The 21,090-nt window shown below is 34.4% G+C and overlaps 1 protein-coding gene across 1 annotated transcript in view; it reads right to left on the bottom strand.

Moving 5' to 3' along the window:
• Positions 1-14,391, bottom strand: part of ADGRL3 (adhesion G protein-coupled receptor L3) — a 150,310-nt gene extending 135,919 nt beyond the window's left edge. The window contains exons 1-2 of the mRNA XM_055086330.1: positions 14,314-14,391; positions 14,010-14,195 (exon numbers count right to left, since the gene is read on the bottom strand). Coding sequence (XP_054942305.1) covers positions 14,010-14,195; positions 14,314-14,391 — 264 coding nt within the window. The remainder of the gene's footprint in view (positions 1-14,009; positions 14,196-14,313) is intronic.
• Positions 14,392-21,090: the final 6,699 nt, after the last annotated feature.

Below are 21,090 nucleotides of genomic sequence, written 5' to 3' on the forward strand. Positions count from 1 at the left end.
AAACGTATGGACACCAAGGGGGGAAAGTGGCTGGGGAGTGGGGGTGGTGTTGTGATGAATTGGGAGATTGTGATTGACATGTATACACTGATGTGTACAAAATGGATGACTAAGAAGAACCTGCTGTATAAAAAATAAATTAAATTAAATTAAAAAATATATATAGCTTGATAATTGCTGTAATAAGATGAAAAGCGAGGATGTATAAGAGCGCATTTATCCAGACTAGGTGGGAGAAAGAATGTTTCTTTAGAGTCATGGCTTATAACGTAGGTGTTGGCAGATAAGTCAACGTTACTGAGAAGAAAGGATGGAGAAAGGAGAACAAATATAGAAGTAATCCAAGCAGAACATAACTGTGACTAAATAGGCACAGAGACATGAACTGCAAGTACTTAGGTGGTTTGGGAGTGTAGAATCTAAGAATATGGAAGGGGCCAGCTAAGGGTATGGGAAATCAGGTATGGGAAAAGAGGAGTCAAATTCTCAAACACTGTAGTCCAAAACAGGAAATTTTTTCTTTAGTGAAAAAGAGAGTAATGGACAGTCTTTGAGTGGGATCAAGTCGTAATCAGATTTGCATCTTTAAACATTATTCAGCAGTAGGGAGAATGGAATGACAAAATTTCTAAGTGTTTAAAGTGGTTGATTAAGGTTTTTTGAGAATTACCTACATAAAGGTGGTAACTGAAGCGGCAATAATGGATATCAGAGGAAAACTAAATTTGCAACCAAATTAATCTTGCAAAAATCTGTCACAACCCTAGTTAAAACTCTTCAATGGCATTCAGAATCTTGACTCCTTCCCATAGCTTTCCTAGCCCTGTATTCTCCTTCAACCCATTGCTTCAGGCATATTAGCCTTCTTTCTATTTCCAGAACTCTCCAACCTCACTTGGCCATGATGGGTGACCTCTGATTCTAGACTGCTTTTTCTCCAGATAGGCACATGGCTGATCTCATGCTGCCAGGAGTCAGCTGCACTGTCATCTCCCAGATACACACAGTCTAAAGTAACCAAGCAGTTACTTTAACTCAAGATTGTTTTAATTCTCTGCATAGTACTTTGGCCATTATCTTCTTTTATTATTTTGATTGCTTTACTGTCTATTTCCTTCCCAAACTCCAGTTTGCTAAACTAGGATGTGAGCTCTGCAAGAACAGTAATCCTGTCTGTCTTTACCTTTGAATCACTGAACCTGGAACAGTGCCTGAAGCACAGGAGCTCAACAAATATTGTCTGAGTGAGTGAATGAATGAATACTTCTATGCCCTTCTTAAAGTATACACACTAGTTATTTTAAATGGAAAATATATTTTCTGACTTTAAAAAGTACAACCTTGCAGGAAAGTCTGAAAAACTGTCACAGCCTAGAGGAGCCTAAGGAGATATGATGTTTAAATGTAATGTGATATCCTGATAGGATCCTGAAACAGAAAAAAGGCATAGTTAAAAACTAAGTGAATCTGAACTATGCATTTTAGTTAATAATAATATATCAATATTGGTTCATTAATTATAATGAATGTACCATACTAATGTAAGGTAGTAATAATAAAGGAAACTCTGTGTGTAGGAGGGATATATGGTATTGGAACTCGATACTAACTGACCAATTTTCTGTAAGTCTAAAACTTTTCCAATAAATACTCTGTACTAGTAAAAAAAAAAAAAATTAAAAAGGTATACGTTGTGAACAGTTGAAAATACATTAAGTATATACATTAAAACTGGAAAGTCTATTTATGGAATAACACCCACCTCTCCCAAAAGGAATTTCTTTGACAGTTAGTTGTGGACCCCTCCAGACTCATAAATATTTACACATACATACAAATAGATGTGATCACCATAATAATGTTATTTGTTTGGTTTTGCTTGTTTGCCTTTTTCTTTTGTTTTTTTTTACTTGATACTGTATTATACCCATCTTTCTAAGTCAATACGAGATCTACCTCATTCTTTCTGTGGCTAAAGATTAGTCCACTATTTGGTGTAGCATTTTATTCCACCGGTTTCCTACTGATACAGTTAAGTTTTTTTGTTGATATAAACTGTGATACAAGTGTACCTTGTGATCATCTCTATATGCTTATTCTTTTCAGTGGTGGAATGCTACCACATAATGTGGGTCTGGCACAGCTACTCCCAAGGTCCTAGTTGTAGGTAAAGAGAACAGCACTGTTTTGTGATTGTATGACAAAGTTTATAAAGAAACATTATAGAAACATGGATGTGAGTAAAAATAGTCTTCTCTGGTAGGATATTTAAGAGGCTGATAACAGTAAGGAAGGAGATCTGAATGACTGGGGAGAGAGGCAGGGGAGAGGCAGGGTTGCTTGCACCACACAACTCCAAGGGGGCACCACTGAAATAGGTCACAGTGTCAGTGGCATGCCCCAGAGTTAGCAATGCAGCAGCCTCAGTGGGAAGGAGCCATATCTATTATTCTACTTTTTGAATTTTAAATATACCTATATTAGCTATTCAGAAATAATCTGAAATAATCTTTTTTTTCCCTTTTAACAAAAATGATTGCTTTCAGACTATATAAGAGAACAATCAAAAGAACATTTTAATCTATACTTAGGGTTTAAAAGTAACCATTGGTATTCTCATAACTCTATGGTAGATTATTACATCAAAACTGGATGAATATATCAATATGTACCATTAAATAAGAAAAAAGTATTTTTGGTTGCATCTAAGAATACTATTTTCCCAATAATTCTCTTGTTTTAGATATAGAATCACTGGACATTAATAGATATAGTTATGCCCAGCTGCAAAAGTATACCTATTAATGAAGCATTTAGCTATGCAAAGCTAAATCCCTTGGGCTATCCCTGAGTAGCCCAAGGGATATGGTCAGAAGTAGGGGAAATGGTCAAATATAGTGGGGTGAGACATTTGGAAAGTTCTAACAGAGATAAATATTTTAGTTACTTGTTCTTATCCTTCTTTCTATGTAAAAATTAGCATGGATGCTAAGTAACCATCTTGTCATTTTGAGGATGGAAACCCATGTGCTAAAGACAATAGAGCAGAAAAGCAGATGAAGCCTTGGTCTCTGATACGGAGTTTTCATGCTAATCCTGAACGGTTTTGGCTGCATTTCCTTTTTACTTAATGAAAATAAAGCCCTAGTTTAAGTTGTCATAGTTAAGTTTCTGCTACTACTGGCTGATAAGGGAAAATATCAGAATTATAACTCTGTTGGGAGCAGTATTAAAAAATCATTTGTTTGGTTCCAAGCCATCAAGGAACTACTCTACTGCAAATGACACCTTAAAACTTCCATTGCTTTTCTACCTGTACCAGAAATGCTAATGATAGTTTCAGAAAGTAGGATCTTAAATCTGTAATCCTATTTTAAAAGTATTTTTTCCTTCTGGTTAGGTACATGATCATAATGTTGTTAAAGAAATAGCAAAGTAAATTGATGTGCATTCTCTTGTGTTTGCGTAGAAAGTATATCTATTTATATTCTATGTATTTAAAACTTTTCTGAAAGTAAACTCATGTTCGGAAAGCAATGATGCATTAGAATGGACTTTAAATAAACAATTTTACAATTAAGTAGTTATCTAGGCTTTGATCAAGAAGTTATAAGGGAGAAGAAAATAAAATTTGGTGAAAAGAAGTGAGAAAATACTTTTGTTTTAAGTGAAAACATTTTATTTAAAAACAAAAGGGCTTTTTTTTCACCCTTATTAGAATTACTTCCTGAAGCATTTACAAGCCACGTATATACAAACAGCAGCTGGAACATTTTGTTTACTTACAGGAAATGTGCAAACTGGAAGAGTCAGAAATGACTTTGTAAAGTGGCCATCTCTGCCTGACCTGACACATTAGCCATGGGAATTTTGAGAGGTTCCCAGAATGATGTTTGCACGTCAAAGCAGGAACTCCATCATCAACATCTGTCATTGTCCTTTGGAGGTTTTCAAATTATTAGATTTATGAACTGACCTACCTACGCTCTTAAATAATAACCTGAATAATTTACACTGCTTACATTACATATGGTTTTACTATCTTTTGATTCAACAATTGCTTTACAACAGCATTTAGTGACTGAAACTTATAGAAAATAATTCTTATATCTTCTTTATCTAAAGAAAACTACTCTGCTTTGTAGATGGAAGTTACTTTCTTTGATCTCAAAGTCTTTTAGAAATAGGTTCAGGGCACCAGAAACATGCAGGGTGCAGATTTATATTTTTTCTCTTACTGACTCAAATCAAGTGCAGATTTATCAAGCTGTGAAATATATTAAGTTCACAAGGTTTTAACAAAGGGTTACCAAACCTCAAGAACCTGGTGTGATTCAAACTACTTTCAGATGTCCTTTTAATTATATTAAATGAAAGTTTGGGTTGGCTTTGATGCTTATGGGCAAACATCGAAATCTCCTGAAAGAGCTGCTGAAAGTACTCCCCGTTGCTGCAGTTAATATACTACATTGTATGCACACCACTAGCCAATTTATTCTAGCCACTTTAACAAGGATATCCAGCCTGACAGGCCACACAAAATAGTATCACAAGTCAAGCAAAGCACAAATCATTAGAGGACTCAGAAAGTCGTTTGACATGCACCGTGGAGCTCTTTGTCACACAGCCAATTAAGCGACCAAACAAGAAACTTGAAAATACTCATTAATTTCTTCCTAGCAGTATAAATGGAGGTTAGAATCTTTCTTGTCTCATGCACCAAAGGCACACAAGTAAAACTGGCATAATTCAATCTGTACTTTGTCAAAGGTGCAAGTAGCAACTTTGGTTCACAGAAAGTCTGCATTACAGACAAAAAAATGAAAGCAATAGGTAAAAATGTTTAGGTAGTAAATATAATAATATAGATATCTGGGCTTTGGAAGTTTTTAAAATCCATCAAAAGCTGACATTACTTTTATCATTGAACAGCTGTATCAGCATTTCTGAGCAGATTCAGCAGCACTTGACATCATTTCCTCCTCCATGAAACAAGAACTTGAGTTGACTCCTGGATGTCATACTCTCCAGGTCCTCCTCCTTCCTTAAGCCTGGTCGTTAGTCTCTATTGCCAGTTCCTCTTCCTCTCCCTGACCTCATCATATGGCAGTGTCCTGGGGCTCAGCTCTAGATTCTCTTCTCTTTCTACACTCATTTCCTTGATGAATTCATCTAGTACATTGGCTGAAAATGCCACTCTAAGTGAAACATTACTAAATGATTATGTCTAGCTTGATCTCTCAGGTAAATTTCAAGCTCATATATCTAACTGCATATTTACCATCAATATTGCATACCTAATAAGAATCTCAAACTTAACATGCCCCTGAGTGAAGTTCTTTTCGTGCTCCTCCCAAATTGGTCACATATTGACTATCTCAATAAATGGTGACTGCATCCTTCCAGTTGCTCAGTCAAAACACTTTGTGTAATTCCAACTCCTCTCTATCTCTGACACTTCACATACAAGCCCTTAGCGTATCCTGTTTGTTCCAGTTAAAAAAATTCCGGGGCTTCCCTGGTGGCGCAGTGGTTGAGAATCTGCCTGCCAATGCAGGGGACATGGGTTCGAGCCCTGGTCTGGGAGGATCCCACATGCCGCGGAGCAACTAGACCTGTGAGCCACAACTACTGAGCCTGCGCGTCTGGAGCCTGTGCTCCACAACGAGAGGCTGCGACAGTGAGAGGCCCGCACACCGCGAAGAAGAGTGGCCCCCGCTCGCTGCAACTAGAGAAAGCCCTCACACAGAAGTGAAGACCCAACACAGCCATAAATAAATAAATAAAATTTTTAAAAAAATTTAGAAAAAAAAGAAAATCCGAAAGCTAAAGAATTATCTCAGCATCCCACACTCATATACTGTTCCAAGTGAATGTTGTTATTGCCCAAATGGTCACCCTGTTTCAGCCCTTACTTTTCCTGCTAGAATCTAGTCTCCACTTTTAAAACACGTCACATCATGTCATCCTTCTGCTCATAAACCTGCAGTGGTTTCCTGTGTGTCTATGAGTAAAAGTTGAGGTCCTTACTATGGTTTATCAGATCTGGGCCCTCGCTGCCCTACAGATTAATGTCCTGCTACCCTCTTCTCTTTCACTCTCCTCCAGTTGCATTCGCTTCCTGGACAACACAGGCATATTTCCACCTCAGAAACTTTGTTTTCTCTGCTGGAATGCTTTTTCCTGCATATCTTCACAGTTCACTCCTTCAGAGTTTTTCTGAAATGTCACCTCAGTGATGCGTTTCTTGCTCTATTTTTCTCCGTAACATTTATCATCATCTCACATACCATATATTTCACATACTTAGCATACTGTTTATATTCTGCTACTGGACATTTCACCCTAGGAGAGAGAGCAGGGATTTTGGCCTGTTATGGGCACTGCTATATTCCCAGTACTGATAAAATTACTGGGCACATGTGCTGAACTAGTAATTCTTGAATGTTTTTGTCGTTAACTACTTTGTGATGTTTTTTACATAGTTTTGAAGATAGAGGTTGCTTTTACACTGATGGTACCTAGGATACAGATTTCTAGTGGATAATGAAGGTGAAACAAACAAAATAAATAAATAAACAGAAAAAGCAAACTAAAATTCCAAACTGAAATAAAAAGAGACCTTATTACAAATACTTGGTAAGATTTAAAGAACACATAGACTATCTGCCTTTAAAAAAAAGGAAAGAAAAATTTAAGGAAGGATGGGAAGAAGGGAGGAAACCAGGTATGCATGTATATGTGTCTTTTTAAAAAAATTTGCATCTATTTACCAATTTTTTCTGATCAGTTCTCAGCCCGACTATGCAAATAATAGTAGGTTCCAAAGAATGACTCAAAAGATTCACATCAAAAACTGTATGTACATATATTTCCCATTAAGCAAGAATGACTGCACACTCTAGGGAGTCCATGCCACCTCTGAGATATGGAGGACAAAAGAAACTGCTGATAAAAATCAAAACATATTTCTTAACTAGGAAAATGTCCTGCTTTTCAAGCAGTAAAAAATGAACGCTAGTAATTTTTAATAGTTCCTGCTAAAGAGAAGAACAATGCTAACAAACATTACTATTTAAAAGATGGGAACTTGGGATTGAAAAATGAGAAAAAAATATAAGTTCTGGTTACATTTATAGAACATGAAGGCAGTTGTTCTTAAGTTATTTGAGGTCACATTCTACTCTCAGATTCTCATGAAAAAACACAGACCTCTCTTTGGAGCCATATAATTTTTTTATTCATTCATGGATTATCCTCCTAAAACTTCCCCTGCCCCCATTCCACCACTAGAGTTAAGAACTTATGCAATTCACATGTACTCGGATGGTTATAATCAAAAAGAGAAAATAACAGTGCTGCCATAGATGTGGAGAAATTGGAACCCTCACGTATTGCTGGTGGAAATGTAAAATGGTGTGGTCACTTTGGAAAACAGTTTGACTGTTCCTCCTTTAGCATAGAGTTAGAATATTTTCTACTTTCTTTTTTCTTCTCTCAATATGATAATTTTTAAATTAGTCTCCTCTGAAAACCAAATGACCTCAAAGTAAATTATGTTTGTATTTGACCTGGCTATAGGAGTACAAAATAATCACCACACAGCCCTTTGAGCTCAATCTCAAAAAAAGGAGAAATAAAAAAAAAATTGTTATACTTTATACCATTCCTGAAATACAGTACCATAAATCAATAAATATAAACCAAATAATATATCTTGACTTCTAACACCAAATAATGTCAGTTCCGCAATCACATTATTTTGGCGAATGAGAGCATGAGTTTCTGAATCAGGAAGACCTAACTTTGAATTCAGGAGCCCCTCAATTATTACTGTGTAATTTTGTGAAAGTCATTTAATGCTTCCTGTGCCCATTTTCTCTACTTTTAAGTTAAGAATAGCAATAACTTATATCACAGGGTTGTTTTGAATATTAAGTAAGAATTTATGCAAAATGCTTTGCACAGTGATGGCCACAGTGCCTAATAAACATATTTATTCTTCATAATAAATCACCGTTATTCTTAATCATGGTGTTGAAGAAGCACTGGATGCACATCAGGATAGCAGCATTAGTGCCATTGGTGCTAGTTGTGTGACCTTGGTCCAGTCATTTCATCTCTCCAGATCTCAACTCACTCATCTTCATCTCTAAGGTCCCTCCTGGTAATATTATATCATGGTAGCTACTTAATATGTATATGTAACACAAACCTTATTTGTTATCTCTGGCATAATACTTAAAACCCTCTCCTAAATGAAGGTATGTATTAATGCCTGCAATACAGTAATGCTATTTTTACTATGACATGTCAATATCTATCTTTTGATAGTCAACAAGGATTTTAATGTAATCTAAAGTTACAGGGGCTTCCCTGGTGGCGCAGTGGTTGAGAGTCCGCCTGCCGATGCAGGGGACACGGGTTCGTGCCCCGGTCTGGGACGATCCCACATGCCGCGGAGCGGCTAGGCCCGTGGGCCATGGCTGCTGAGCCTGCACGTCCGGAGCCTGTGCTCCACAACGGGAGAGGCCACAACAGTGAGAGGCCGGCTTACCACCAAAAAAAAAAAAAAAAAAAAAAAAAGTTACAACTAAATAAAGAAAAATAAAATATATTTGACCCAATTTTTTGTTTTTGTTAAAATTCTTGAGACAAAAGAATAATGGGTTTTAGGAGATTCACATATTATTTAAAAAATCAAAGCAACTATCTTTTAATTGTTCACCTACAGATGAGTTATCATAGTTGACAGGTGACAGTCCAGATTCCACTTTTTTTTTTTTTGGGGAATAAAAAGTGGGAAGCAAGAAATTAAAAAAAGATCTAGATAATTCATAAAATAGACACTGTATTTCTAAAAAATTAAAAGCTAAATATGTTTAGATGGTCAAAATCAAATCTAGGAGAATCACTGCTTGTGCCCCTGGAAAGGAAATTTTGGATTTTTTTTTTTTAAGAATCTTGTGATAACTAAATAATTATCTTTTTTCAAATTTAATGCATAAAACATTTCAAATGTATTTCATACCTATTTCATAGGTAGCTCAGAATGTGCTCTGAACAGAGAAATAATAGGGAACATAAGCCTTTAAAATTCAAATGGACTAAAGTTTAAGGTATTATTCACTCTAGAATTTCATAAAATAATGATCTACAATAAAAGGAACAGAAATAATGCTGTGTTATAGTGAGCACAGCATTTCTGCTTCACCAATATTCTGTTTGTATTTGGCCTTATCAGATGTTTAGTCAATAGCTGAAACATTTATTCATAGCCAGTCAATTACAACACCAGGAAATCAGCTACTGAGTAAACTGTGCTATTAATTTTCCATCAGAGATTCATGTTTGAATGACCATGCATTTCATAGATTTAAATACTGAAAGGCTAATTATCTCCAAGGCCCCAGTAAAGGGATAGCATAGATTACAATAAAAAAACAATCCTAATATTGCTCAAAAATGATCCTCAGCTTTCAATGCTGAAGAGTACTTCAATTTCTCTGTCTATGGCACACACTAAGCAATATATATACATAAACCCCTCCCAAGCAATTTCTTTCCCAAAACCTTAGAAAAATAAACCTGAACAGCTTCTTATATACAAAGATTCATTAATTTATAAAGTTAAATGCAAACTGAAAGCTTTTCTTCCTAATCTCTGTTCAATGTTCAAATTATTATTTTTTTCCTTTTAAATGACTGTCTCACAAAATGCCCTTATTGTGAATAAACTGATAGTGTGTATTTTCTGGACTACTAATCTGAGAACCAGTGATTTGGGTCTTGAAGGCATCTCTCTTCATAAATGTAGTTGGCCTTCTGCTTAAAAATGCTATGATATATACACATAGGGAATAAAGTTGACAGTCACACAGTTTCATATTTTTTCTTCCTTCTGATGAAGTTAATTTATATTTTGGGACCCAAAAAATGGAGGCCGCCCCAGTGGCCTGGCCCACATCACAAATCTAAATCTGCACTTATGGGAAATGACTGTCAAGGAAACCTCACATATACACTGATCACAATCCTCCAACTCAGCATTAGCTAGCTCACCTTACCCTAGAAAACAAAACCTGCTAGCCTTATAAGGAAATCCCCAACCTCCTTGACAATGGCGCCCTGTTTAGAGTTGTCTCTATAAAACTCACTCTTGTCCAACATCCCTCAGGGAGAGTGCACCACTGATGATGAGGCACTTACTGCCTCAACCCACGGATTGTTTTCCCTTGAATAAAGCACATCAAAGTCATTACTAAATAGCTTTGTCATTTGAATTTGTCATTTGACTTTGCCTGCCTTTGTTCCTCCCTCCTCCCCTCCTTCCCCTCCCCTCCCCTTCCCTTCTCTCCTCTCTTTTCCTCTTCTCCCCTCCCCTCCCTTCTTTCCCTTATTCTAAAAATAACTATGAAGCTTGCTTCTGGGATTCTTTTTCACAAAGAACTCATAAACAGTAGAAATGTTTTTTATCTTGCTTAGAAACAAATTACAACATGTTAACTGGAGGAAAAATTACACTTACATTCAGATTCATGTGTTTATAATAAGTGGAAGAGTAAGATCGTCACAGCTTGTCTTGATTAATTTGGCACAGAAGCATGATATTCCAAGTATCCTGGAATTGTTGTCTTATTTGATTGAGTGTCATTTCTGGATGACTTGCTACTCAAATATTAGCTAGACCAACATAGGAATGAAATGTTTTCATACCCACCTCTCTGAAGAAATTAGAGATTTATTATATATTACACCCAACTCACCTTTCAGTGATGATCAAAATTCTCACACCCAAAGTTGCACGTCTATGCTAGTCTGTGCTCCTCTTGTATGATAGAGCACTGTCAGATTTCTTTTTAGCACATACCCTTTCATATAACTTTCCATTCCCACCCTCCATGCCCTCCCTGAAATTCTTCTAGTTCAACAGGATACATTATCATCTTTCTATGGGATGCCCATACATGCTATCACCAACAGAGACAATTCAACAACTTAACACATTTATAAAAACTCAGAAAGTACCTGGACATAGGCTCTGCAAGAGCGCTCTCTTTTCTGAAGCTGAGTCCATTAAGACAGCAGATTAAACACAGAATAGAAAAAACAAGTTAGTGACAGAAGAAAACAAGAAAAATAAAAGAACACATCTACACAAACACCTTATTTTGTTGTGCACTACTTTCAAGAAGAGAATGAAAGCTAAGCAGCAGCAAAATGTCAGCAATGGCTTGAAAAATAGTAACTAACAGCTTTTCAGAACCCAAGTGACAACTGGATGGTATAAAGCTGTTAATGATGGAAAGAAATCTTAGACTAAATTTAGTAGAAATTAGTAAAAACCAATATACTTCATTCATTTGACATGATTCATTTCACATGAGGTTAGTTATTAATTCATGGGCCACAAATGAAGATCTAGGAAGTTAAGTAAATTATGTCAAAAATTTGGAACCCATTTTTTAAAGATGGTAAATTGTCTGGGGTTTACAGATTTTTAGATGGTTAATGTGTCCCACAAACCATTTGTTCATACATACAAAAAGTTCTATTCATTAAGAAAATAGAAATGCCCATTCATTTGACTGTTTGATTCCAAGGGACAAATACCAAGAGATAAGTAACTTCTGATTAAAAGAATGCAATCGATACTGTGATTTATCTTGTTTTTATTTCTTGAAGAATTCCTTTTGATGATTTTGACCAAAAATTTTGTACATTTTAGGAACTTCTGTGGGATAAGAAGCCTGTTTCTGTGTGTTTCTTTGTTTGCATACAGAATGATGTTTTTCTGGGCAAAAGGTTAACAGCAACTCATACTCAGTCCCAAACATTTTTTCCTGGTGATAAAATGAATAATTAATACATATATTTGCTCTGTTTAAATAAATGACTGCAAATTTCATCAATTAGATTGTAGTTTTCCTCCTTTTCCCTATTATTTTCCTTCAGTAGCCTAGATTGTTCAAGGAGAAAATTACCCAGTTTTAAGAAGCAGTTACTCTGATGCCTTTTGTGTGGCTAATACTCTCCCACTTTAATTCATGCATTCTTCAATGAGCATAGAGCAGTTACTCCTCTAAAGAATTAAGTGAGGAATGAGTGCAAGTAAATTGTCAGCACTGTCATTTGGATCACTGACTCTCATTTTGGTTTAGCAGATCTCTAAACCCTCCAGAATTTCAATGTGGAGCACAATTGATTTGTACCAAGTTGACTTTGAAAATCTGATGGGTTAAAACTGCTTCAGGGAACAGTGGGAACCACAGGAAATGAGAGCAAGCCAGGAAGCATGTGAATAACCTCTGCCCTCCCATCTTCTTACCCCATCATGCAAATTAACATATAACAAACCACGTTATATAAACAGTTGAAAAGAGCCAAATAAGAAACAAAAGAGAGCATTAAAAAGCTTCACAAATGAAAATTTGTCCATTATGTAGTTATTTGATATTCAGACTAGGCAAGCTGATTAGCTGTAGCTAGTTAGAATGTGACATTAATTGCCAGCTTTACCTGATATTGTCAGATATTGACACCATTTTTAAATAAAGATACAAAGTATTGCTATAACAAGTAATGGTATGGATATGTAACATTAATAGAAATTACTATATCCAGTACATTATGATAACAATAGCTGGCAGCAATATTCATTAATAGCCTCCAGTCAGCCTGGGTAATAACACATTAAAATCACAGCATGCCCAGATTACATAGGCAGCTGTGGATTATATTCTGCCAGCGGCTTGGTTGAGATTCTATCAGGAATATGAATGACAAAAAAAACTCCTTTTTGCTCAGCATGAAAAAAACTTCAGTAATAATTTATATCTAATTGATAAAATTGAATCTATTTTCTGAGGATGAAATTGCAGGAAAAACTGACAGATAAAATATCTAGCTTTTTAATGTCGAACCATTTTTATTTAAAAAAATTTCTTCCGTCTCATGAGTGAGACTCCTAAGACAGAAAAGAAATAAACATAATAAAGACCAGTCTGCAAAGTTATTTTTTCACTCTAAAGGGGAATGTTCATTTAGTGAATTCCATACAGGACATTAGACGGTCACTGCCAAATTCTTGCTTTTTTAAGTAATAAGATTATCATTGATATTTGAGACCTTAAAATCAAGTTTCAATAACTGATCATCTTTACTACAAAAATGCCATTCAGGGAATACATGTTATCTGATGGCAGCATTCTAATATCTTTTCACCATGTGCTATTTTGTTATATAAATAAATGATATTCTTTATAAATATATTAAATATATTTTACATACTTAGGTAAATAAAATGCTTATATATGTATAGGTTATATATAAAATGCTTATATATGAGGATATAATGTATCTAAATATATAGTAGATTTATAAATATAAATTAAAATACATAAAATTCCTTAAAATTTAAAAAATAAATTATTTTTATTAGTTACAATTCAAAGTTGCTGAAACACATTTAAACCTTTTAAGTTATAATGGTAATGATACAAAATCAGTAATTTAAAAATCAAAAGGAAATAAAAATTAAAACAAATACTTGCTCTATGAGTTTTTTAATGTAATATTAATTAGGTTAAATTATTTTTTTAAAAATCGACAATGTATTACTAATATCCTTTTTCATTGTTATTTTCTAAATTTCTGCTTGTTGATTAGATATTTGTTTTACTGTTAATTATATTAATATAAAGGTTTGAAAGGGAAAAAAAACCAAAAGAAATGGCATTTATCTATATTAACCCTGTCAGAATTTAGCATACAAAAGAGTACTATGGAAAATAGAATTGTAAATTCAAAATACATATAGAGAGATATCATTTATTGTTCCCTAGATTGAAAGTCAAATAATGTCATTATTATACTGCAATAGTGAAGTGAATTGAATATAGCTAGCAATTCTCTTTAGAATGATCTGATTTTTATGGAAAGAAAGAAATTAATCAGGGAAGTCTCACTGATTTTACAACTTTAAAGATACATGTAACTAAGGTCCTTACCTTGTTCAAACTTCGTGCAGCACTATCTTTTCCACCTGGGGTCAAGTTCCGGAGCTGTACATCTAGGAGGCCTACCAGCTGATCCATGGCCCGGACTGAATAAGTGATATCTCCAGCATTCAAATGATTTCTTGTCTGTTCAGCCAGTTCTCTAGCAATGTTGGCAGCTGTCTCTCCAGATTTCAACTACAATTTTGAAAACAGAACAAAAAGGAAAGAGATCTTAAATAAGTAATTTTATTGGTTTGTTTGGACAATTGTTTTTGCATATGTTTTAATCATTGAGGCAAGAAAGTTATTAAACCCCATCTTTACTTGGTATACATTCCTTAAGTTTTCCTGCTAATCCATTATTTTCTTCAATACCTAACTTGAAATTCATGGCTTTAGGAAGCTCCTCTTGAGGAATCTAACTTCTAGAAATTCTTCTTAGTTTACCCATCTGAGTGGTTAAGTCTAAGGTTTGCCCTATGACTTTTCTCTATGCATTTCTAAATTGGATGTTGACAGAGGCCAGTACAAATTTTCCATTATGCCTAGTTTAGCACTTTGTTCACGACGAATACTCACTGGCTGCTAAACTCTGAAAATTTAATTCCAAATTAAATCCCTGCTTTTCAAAGTGCTCTTCATCTTCTTACCAAGTAAGAGATTTTGTTCCCAATGTACTAGGTAGCAAACTATTGCTTAGTTTCTAGCACTTTCCTTTTCTGAAAGTACGTGCTGCTTTTTCAAGTATATTCTACAAGAATTTTTCAAATTGTCAACAATCCAAAGATGTTAAAAGAGACAGATTAATATCATATGATTACTTGAGCAAATTTGATAGCTCTGGGTAATAAGACAGGAATATATATTAGTTTATAAGGAAGGCCTGGGGAACTTAAAAAAAAAGTAAGTGTAATTTCCCAATTTATCATGTCCTTTAGCATTTTTAAACTTATAGACTAAAATAAGATTATAAAACATTTACACAATACAGTTATAGGTATGCAATGCAAAAATCATGAATGAGACGTCTCTTCTTTTGCCTCTCTATATTCCCACTTCCCAGGGATTGTTAATGGTTTGGCACGTATCTTTCCTGACTTTAGCCTGTTCTGTTACTACTTAAATATATGTGTCATTATTTAGAAAATTTTCTATTCTTCTCTTTTTCTATTTTTAACACAGTCTAATACAGAACTTAGGATTCCGAACAGAAAGGTCCTCTCTTTGTAAGGCTATCTTCCTAATGGATATCCAGAAAGCTATAAGGGGCACAACAAAAACTCTTAGTCAAATAGGTTATCACTGTCTACTCAGGGATGCTTAATAAATGTTTGTAGCGGTATTGAATGTTAAAGAAACATGAATAAATTGGAGAAATTGGAATAACTAAATTGTTAACAATAACATTCTCAAGTATATAGAAAAATCCTAATTCAAAAACGTAAAGATAGTTTAATAACAAAGTGTTCGCAAAGATTTGTAAAAATGTATATGACCGTCATAAACTACTACTGAATGTGTATATTTGCATACTTCATATGTAGAGTAAATTACTAGTGTCTATTAAACTCTGAAATGTGAAGACTGTATAAGACAGAGATTTCTCTTATCACTATCAACCATAAAAAAAATAATCCCACTGTTATGAAAGAGGTATGTTCAAAGATGTTCATTCTAGCTTGCTTATAATAGAAAACAAAGTGGGTTATGACTGTGGAAAACTGCTCATGTATATAAATACTATGGAATAGTAATCAACAGTTTAAAAGTATGAAGGAGAACAATATTGTTAACGTTAATCTTCAACATGTAATATTGAGTTAAAATAAATGCAAGTATAAAAATTATTTATATGCTAATATATATAGGCATGTTATTTGTGAAATATAAACACACAACTTGAGTAGCATATAAACATGTTACCTATGAAAAATAAATATTATATGTAAATATTTAATGTTTATATATATATATATGTATACGTTTAAACACATAGAACAAAATCTGAAAGATGGAAATCAAAAAACAAATCCTTTTCGGCAATGTTTAAATTTTACAAGAAGAATATATTAATGTATTACAAGAAGAATATGTTAAAGTATTATTATATAGTTAATTGGTACTTTTTAGAAACCCTTAAAATAAAAAGCACTTGCACTAAATTTATTGAATTTGTAAATTATGGTCAGGACCTGAAAACCTGAGATACTTGTAAGACCAAATGGAATAGATTGTAAGGTTCAAGGATAAGTGTGTAGAAAGTACAAAGTCAATGTAGACCCACTGATGGATCATGAAAGTACTTTTAAGTGGTCACAAAGTGACGTAAATGTGATTATAATCCATACATTTAATCATTACGTATAATTTAGGGCTACTTAGTGGTAATCTCGTAAATCAATTAATGATTTATAAAATTCAGTATTCGTTAATTAAATTGGTGAAATGCTAGTACTCATGAAGTATTCAAATTCAATACTCCATCAGTAAGTCTGAACACCTGATACAATTGCTTGGCAATGTTGCAAAACTCCTGTGCACATGAGTATCCAGATAGCTGGAATTCCTATAATTTTCCAAAGGGATATTCTTTTAATCAATGCACCACTCATAGAGTATTTTTTTTTTTATAGAAAGGCAGACTGCCACATGCAGCACGTCATTTGGATATGTCTAGAGTCTTGGAAGCTTGACTACCCTATGTTTTCCTACAAATGGACCTTGAGAGCTTGATTGGAGGTTCTAGCAGGGGAACGCACCTACTCATATACCCTTGACTGAAGAATGGTCCTCCTCTATAGGGAAAGGTCATCCTCTTCAACCAAGCGAGCAGCTTTGGAAGGGATGTACGTGGAGCGGTGAGGGAGGAAGGGGACACCCGCCTAGCCAGCCAGATCAGCCGAATCAACCCTGGAGATCAATGGGGTGACAGATGCCACATCCACCATCCATAGAGTCTTGCATTTGTTGTAGTTTCCCACCTACGCTATTCTTATAAAAATGAATCTATTTGTGGAATTACTATTGTTTTACTTTGTTAAGCATTATGCACTTGTATAATTGTTTTATTATCATTATTACTGTATGTTTTTCTTTTATGCCTTTATTACCACATAATATTTTTTCTATGAGAAAATGTCAAGGCACATGGACCTCTGGAGTCTTTTGATTCACTTAAATGGGCGCTGTTGGAAAAAGGCTGAGATCTACTAGATAATAGGCTTTTTTTCATACATTATCTTCAGAACTAAAGATGCAAGTACTGACTTTCATTACAACTATCAGGGAACATTATAAAAAACAAAATTACTTATCAAACAGAAAAAAATAGGTATTTTCACATTGTAATTCAATTTCTTTTCTTCTTCTGTGTAGTTGTACAAACATAGTTTTCAATTATTAATTATTATAACATGGGGGTAGGACATGATAAGATGAAAAAGGAGGCCTATGTAATTCCCTAATATAAAAATTTAAACTTTTTCTTTATGTACAGTAATGAAAAAGTTGAAAATGTAAATGACTAATAAGTCAAAATGTTACTGCTCTCAACATAAAAGATAATGATGCTGCCTATATATGTGTCAATAGCAGCTAGTGTAGTGTTGTAAAACCATGAGTCAAATATGAAAATCTCTAGTGGATTATCTTAAAAATAGTAACTACATTTTAGCACTCAAGTATTTATTTATGAAGAATAAATCTAATTAATCCCACAAAGGAACTCTGGAACTCAATGTTCACCAACAAGAAAGTTATAAGAAAAAAACTAAAGTACAAATAAGTTATAAAAATGTTTATAATAAAAATGTGATAAGCATGTTTTTAAAGTAAAATAAAAACTAATATAACCAGTTATTCATTATGATCTTCTCTTCCTCTTAAAATTGAAGAAATCACAGTAAAATTCTTTCATTCATTCAACAATCATTTGGACACTTATGTTATTATATGTTATTTCCTAAGGAAATAAAGACAAATGTTATACGTGGCTCTTGCACTCAGGAATTCACGTTCTACTAGTTGGTATTGCGAGGGAGGGTGCATAAAGGCAGATAATACTAATTCAACAATGCAATTATAATAACAGAATGTATATGAGGTGTTATTGGAATATAGTACAGGGGTAATAAACACCTGGAAATTAGGTGGGAAAGCAACAGAAAGTAACAATAAGTTGAAAGTTAAAAGATAAGTTGAGGGTGACTTGGTAAGATAAAATTCTGGTGGGGACTGGTGGGGAGAGAGAGCCAAGAGGATGCTATATAAAAAGCGAAGTCTAAATAATCATGGTTTGGGAAGACAGGGTACTAAAGGCAGAACAGAAAGAAAAAGCACATTTTTCTATCTTCAGAATTCAATTTGGTACCTTCATAGCACAAATTGTGTGTTTGCATGTATTAAATATATATATCTAGTTTTAAAAAAAATAGAATATCTCTATCTCTATTTATAATTTCAATAATTGTTTCTTCAGTCTAAATGTTCATTTGTTATTTAACCAAAATTTGAATTTCTAATAGTATTATGCTAAAGTCTGGGGATAAAATGGTTCCCAATAACAGGACCTTATGTACTAGCAAGGGAAGGGCTATTCATAAATTAACTGCACAAGAATTTGATTTCAGTTTTTTTGAGGGCAATACAGAATCCCAGTGCGGTAGAGTAGTTTAAAGGCATTTTAACCTGGTGTATGAAGTTAGGGAATAATTTAGGAAATACTTCTCTGAGAAAGAATGTGTAATCTGAGATGAAATAGAAAAGAGGAAATTAGGTTGGGATGAGGGCAGGAGTTTCCAGGCAGAGAGAGCAGCTTTTAGGAGAGGGGGGCAGGGAGTCTTAAGGGCGCTGCACAAAGGGCACTTGTGACTGGGGTTTAGGCAGCTGGAGAGGAAAGCAAGGAGCAAATTGAGTACTCCCACTTTGGAAGTCATGACGACGATTTTGGAAAATTGTGCCAAGAGTGATGTGAATGTACTGAAGAGTCTAAATAGGAGTGGTCTAATCAGTCTTATATTTGAAATCAAACTCAGTAGAATGGATTAGAGGGTTCAGGAGTGAATGAAAGGGGACCTGCTGTGAGGTCTTCTACTCCACAGCAGTAGAAGAAGCTGTTGTGGATTAAGGGTAGTAGCAGTGGAGAAAAGTGACAACTGGCCTGATTTGGGAGAGATTTACAAGTACCCTGACAGGCCTATTATCTGATTGGATGTGTGAGGGGAAGGAAAGGGAGGCACCAAGAGTCATCTCCAATTTTCTTACTGTTAATGGCAGTGGTGCCATCAACTGGACTCTCATAGTCACTGTGACCTCAAGGTTCAAGCTCAGTTCAAAGGTTGCCTTATCAGACCAGTCCTTCACTAATCATATTCTTTCCAGGGGCATCCAGAAACTACTCTTCTTTCTGATTGTCCTATTTATTTCTCTCACCACTGTTATTATTATCTTATTTCTATACAAAAATATATACATATCTTGAATCTGCCTCAAGTCTTCTGTGCAAAGAGGCAGGATTGAAATAGTTATTTCATATATTCTAGCTTAAAGACATCATTACAATGTCTATCTCTCACATTTCTTTTATTCTGCTAAAGTTATTTCTCAGAAATAAGTACAGGCACACTGAGAAATCTTATGAGTTTTGTGAGGATTAGTAAATTAATGCCTGTATTGAAATGGTGGGATTATACCTAGGGCTTCAATAGGAGAGGGGAAACCCTGCAGCTGTAGTTAAGGATAATAATTATGACAGAGATGGATACTATTTGCATTTCAAATTTTGACACAAGAAAAAACAGTTTTCTTTGAAATAAGCTTTGACATTTTATGGGATTTATTATATCAAACATTAATCGGGTATCAAAACAATTCATGAAGAAGTTACTCATACTGTTTAAGTACAAAGCTACCATTTCTTTGAAAGATCTGCCTATTTTTTCTATAAATCTGAGTCAAGTAGGTATATAAACAATAAAATGCTTCTAGCTTACAACTGAATGTAGGCTAAATGAGCCTGAAGATGTGGAAATCCCACTAATCTCTGATCAAATTAACAAGCTATTTACTTTCATTCCATAGCAGATCTAGAGGCTAAAAGAATGGAGAAATTAAGATCTGGGTGACAGGATTCAACCAGTCTTCCAGAGCAAATCACCGGCTTATTTTATACTATAAAACAGCAACATCATTTCTAGATCTTCACATCCTTCTTTAGAAAATGTAGGAAGAATCTTACATTATCTCAAAAGCTGTCAGTAGTTTGTGTGCAAACAAACGAAAAGATATTTCAGTTTGCTAGAAATAAGAACACTATTTCCCAGTAACAATTCAGGCATATCTTTTTCATATAATAGTTGGACCAGGTAATGAAGTAGGAAGCAGACCTTACTTTACATGTAAATAAATACGGAATGTCTTCACAACTTTAATTTCACAATTTTCAATTGAAAAAAGACAGGAGGGATTATAAAGTGCAATGAACTCTTTAAAGGTATTCAAAATAGAAAGTATAAACTCCTTTTTGATAACGTGAGTCCAAGCTAGAGGTCGAGCTGAAGCCAGAGACTATGATTTCATCAAACAGTCATTAAGAAATGTGAGAAAACAGGATATTTTACCACATATATTAGAGAAGGCAGAGCTCTAAACTAATTTGTTGGCTTCCAATATGACCAGAAACATATTTTTAAAACATTAATTTGAAGACATATGTACCTAATCTCACTATCTATTTAATCTATCTTTGTATCCAATCATCTGTTTATCTTTGTACCTACCTTTCTGTCCACCCATTCATCCACCCACCCACCCACCTACCAATCTCTTTCCCTCTCTGCCCCTACACTCCACCACTACACCTTTTTGTACAACTTTTGCTTTTCCCCTTCTATACAGATTATTAAATCTCATGATTATGAAAGTATTCTGGCCAGTTTATAACAAATTTCTTCTGCCTTTAAAGGCTTACATTTTCTCTAGTGAAATGTAATCTACTCTTTAATATCACTCAAAATTTAATGTATAATTTCACCAGGATGTAAGTGGCCTAAATTCATTTGTGAGTCAGAAACCATCAGGATTCTTTGCTTGT

Source organism: Physeter macrocephalus, chromosome 7 (genome assembly GCF_002837175.3).
Source record: "Physeter macrocephalus isolate SW-GA chromosome 7, ASM283717v5, whole genome shotgun sequence".
Lineage (NCBI taxonomy): Eukaryota > Metazoa > Chordata > Mammalia > Artiodactyla > Physeteridae > Physeter > Physeter macrocephalus.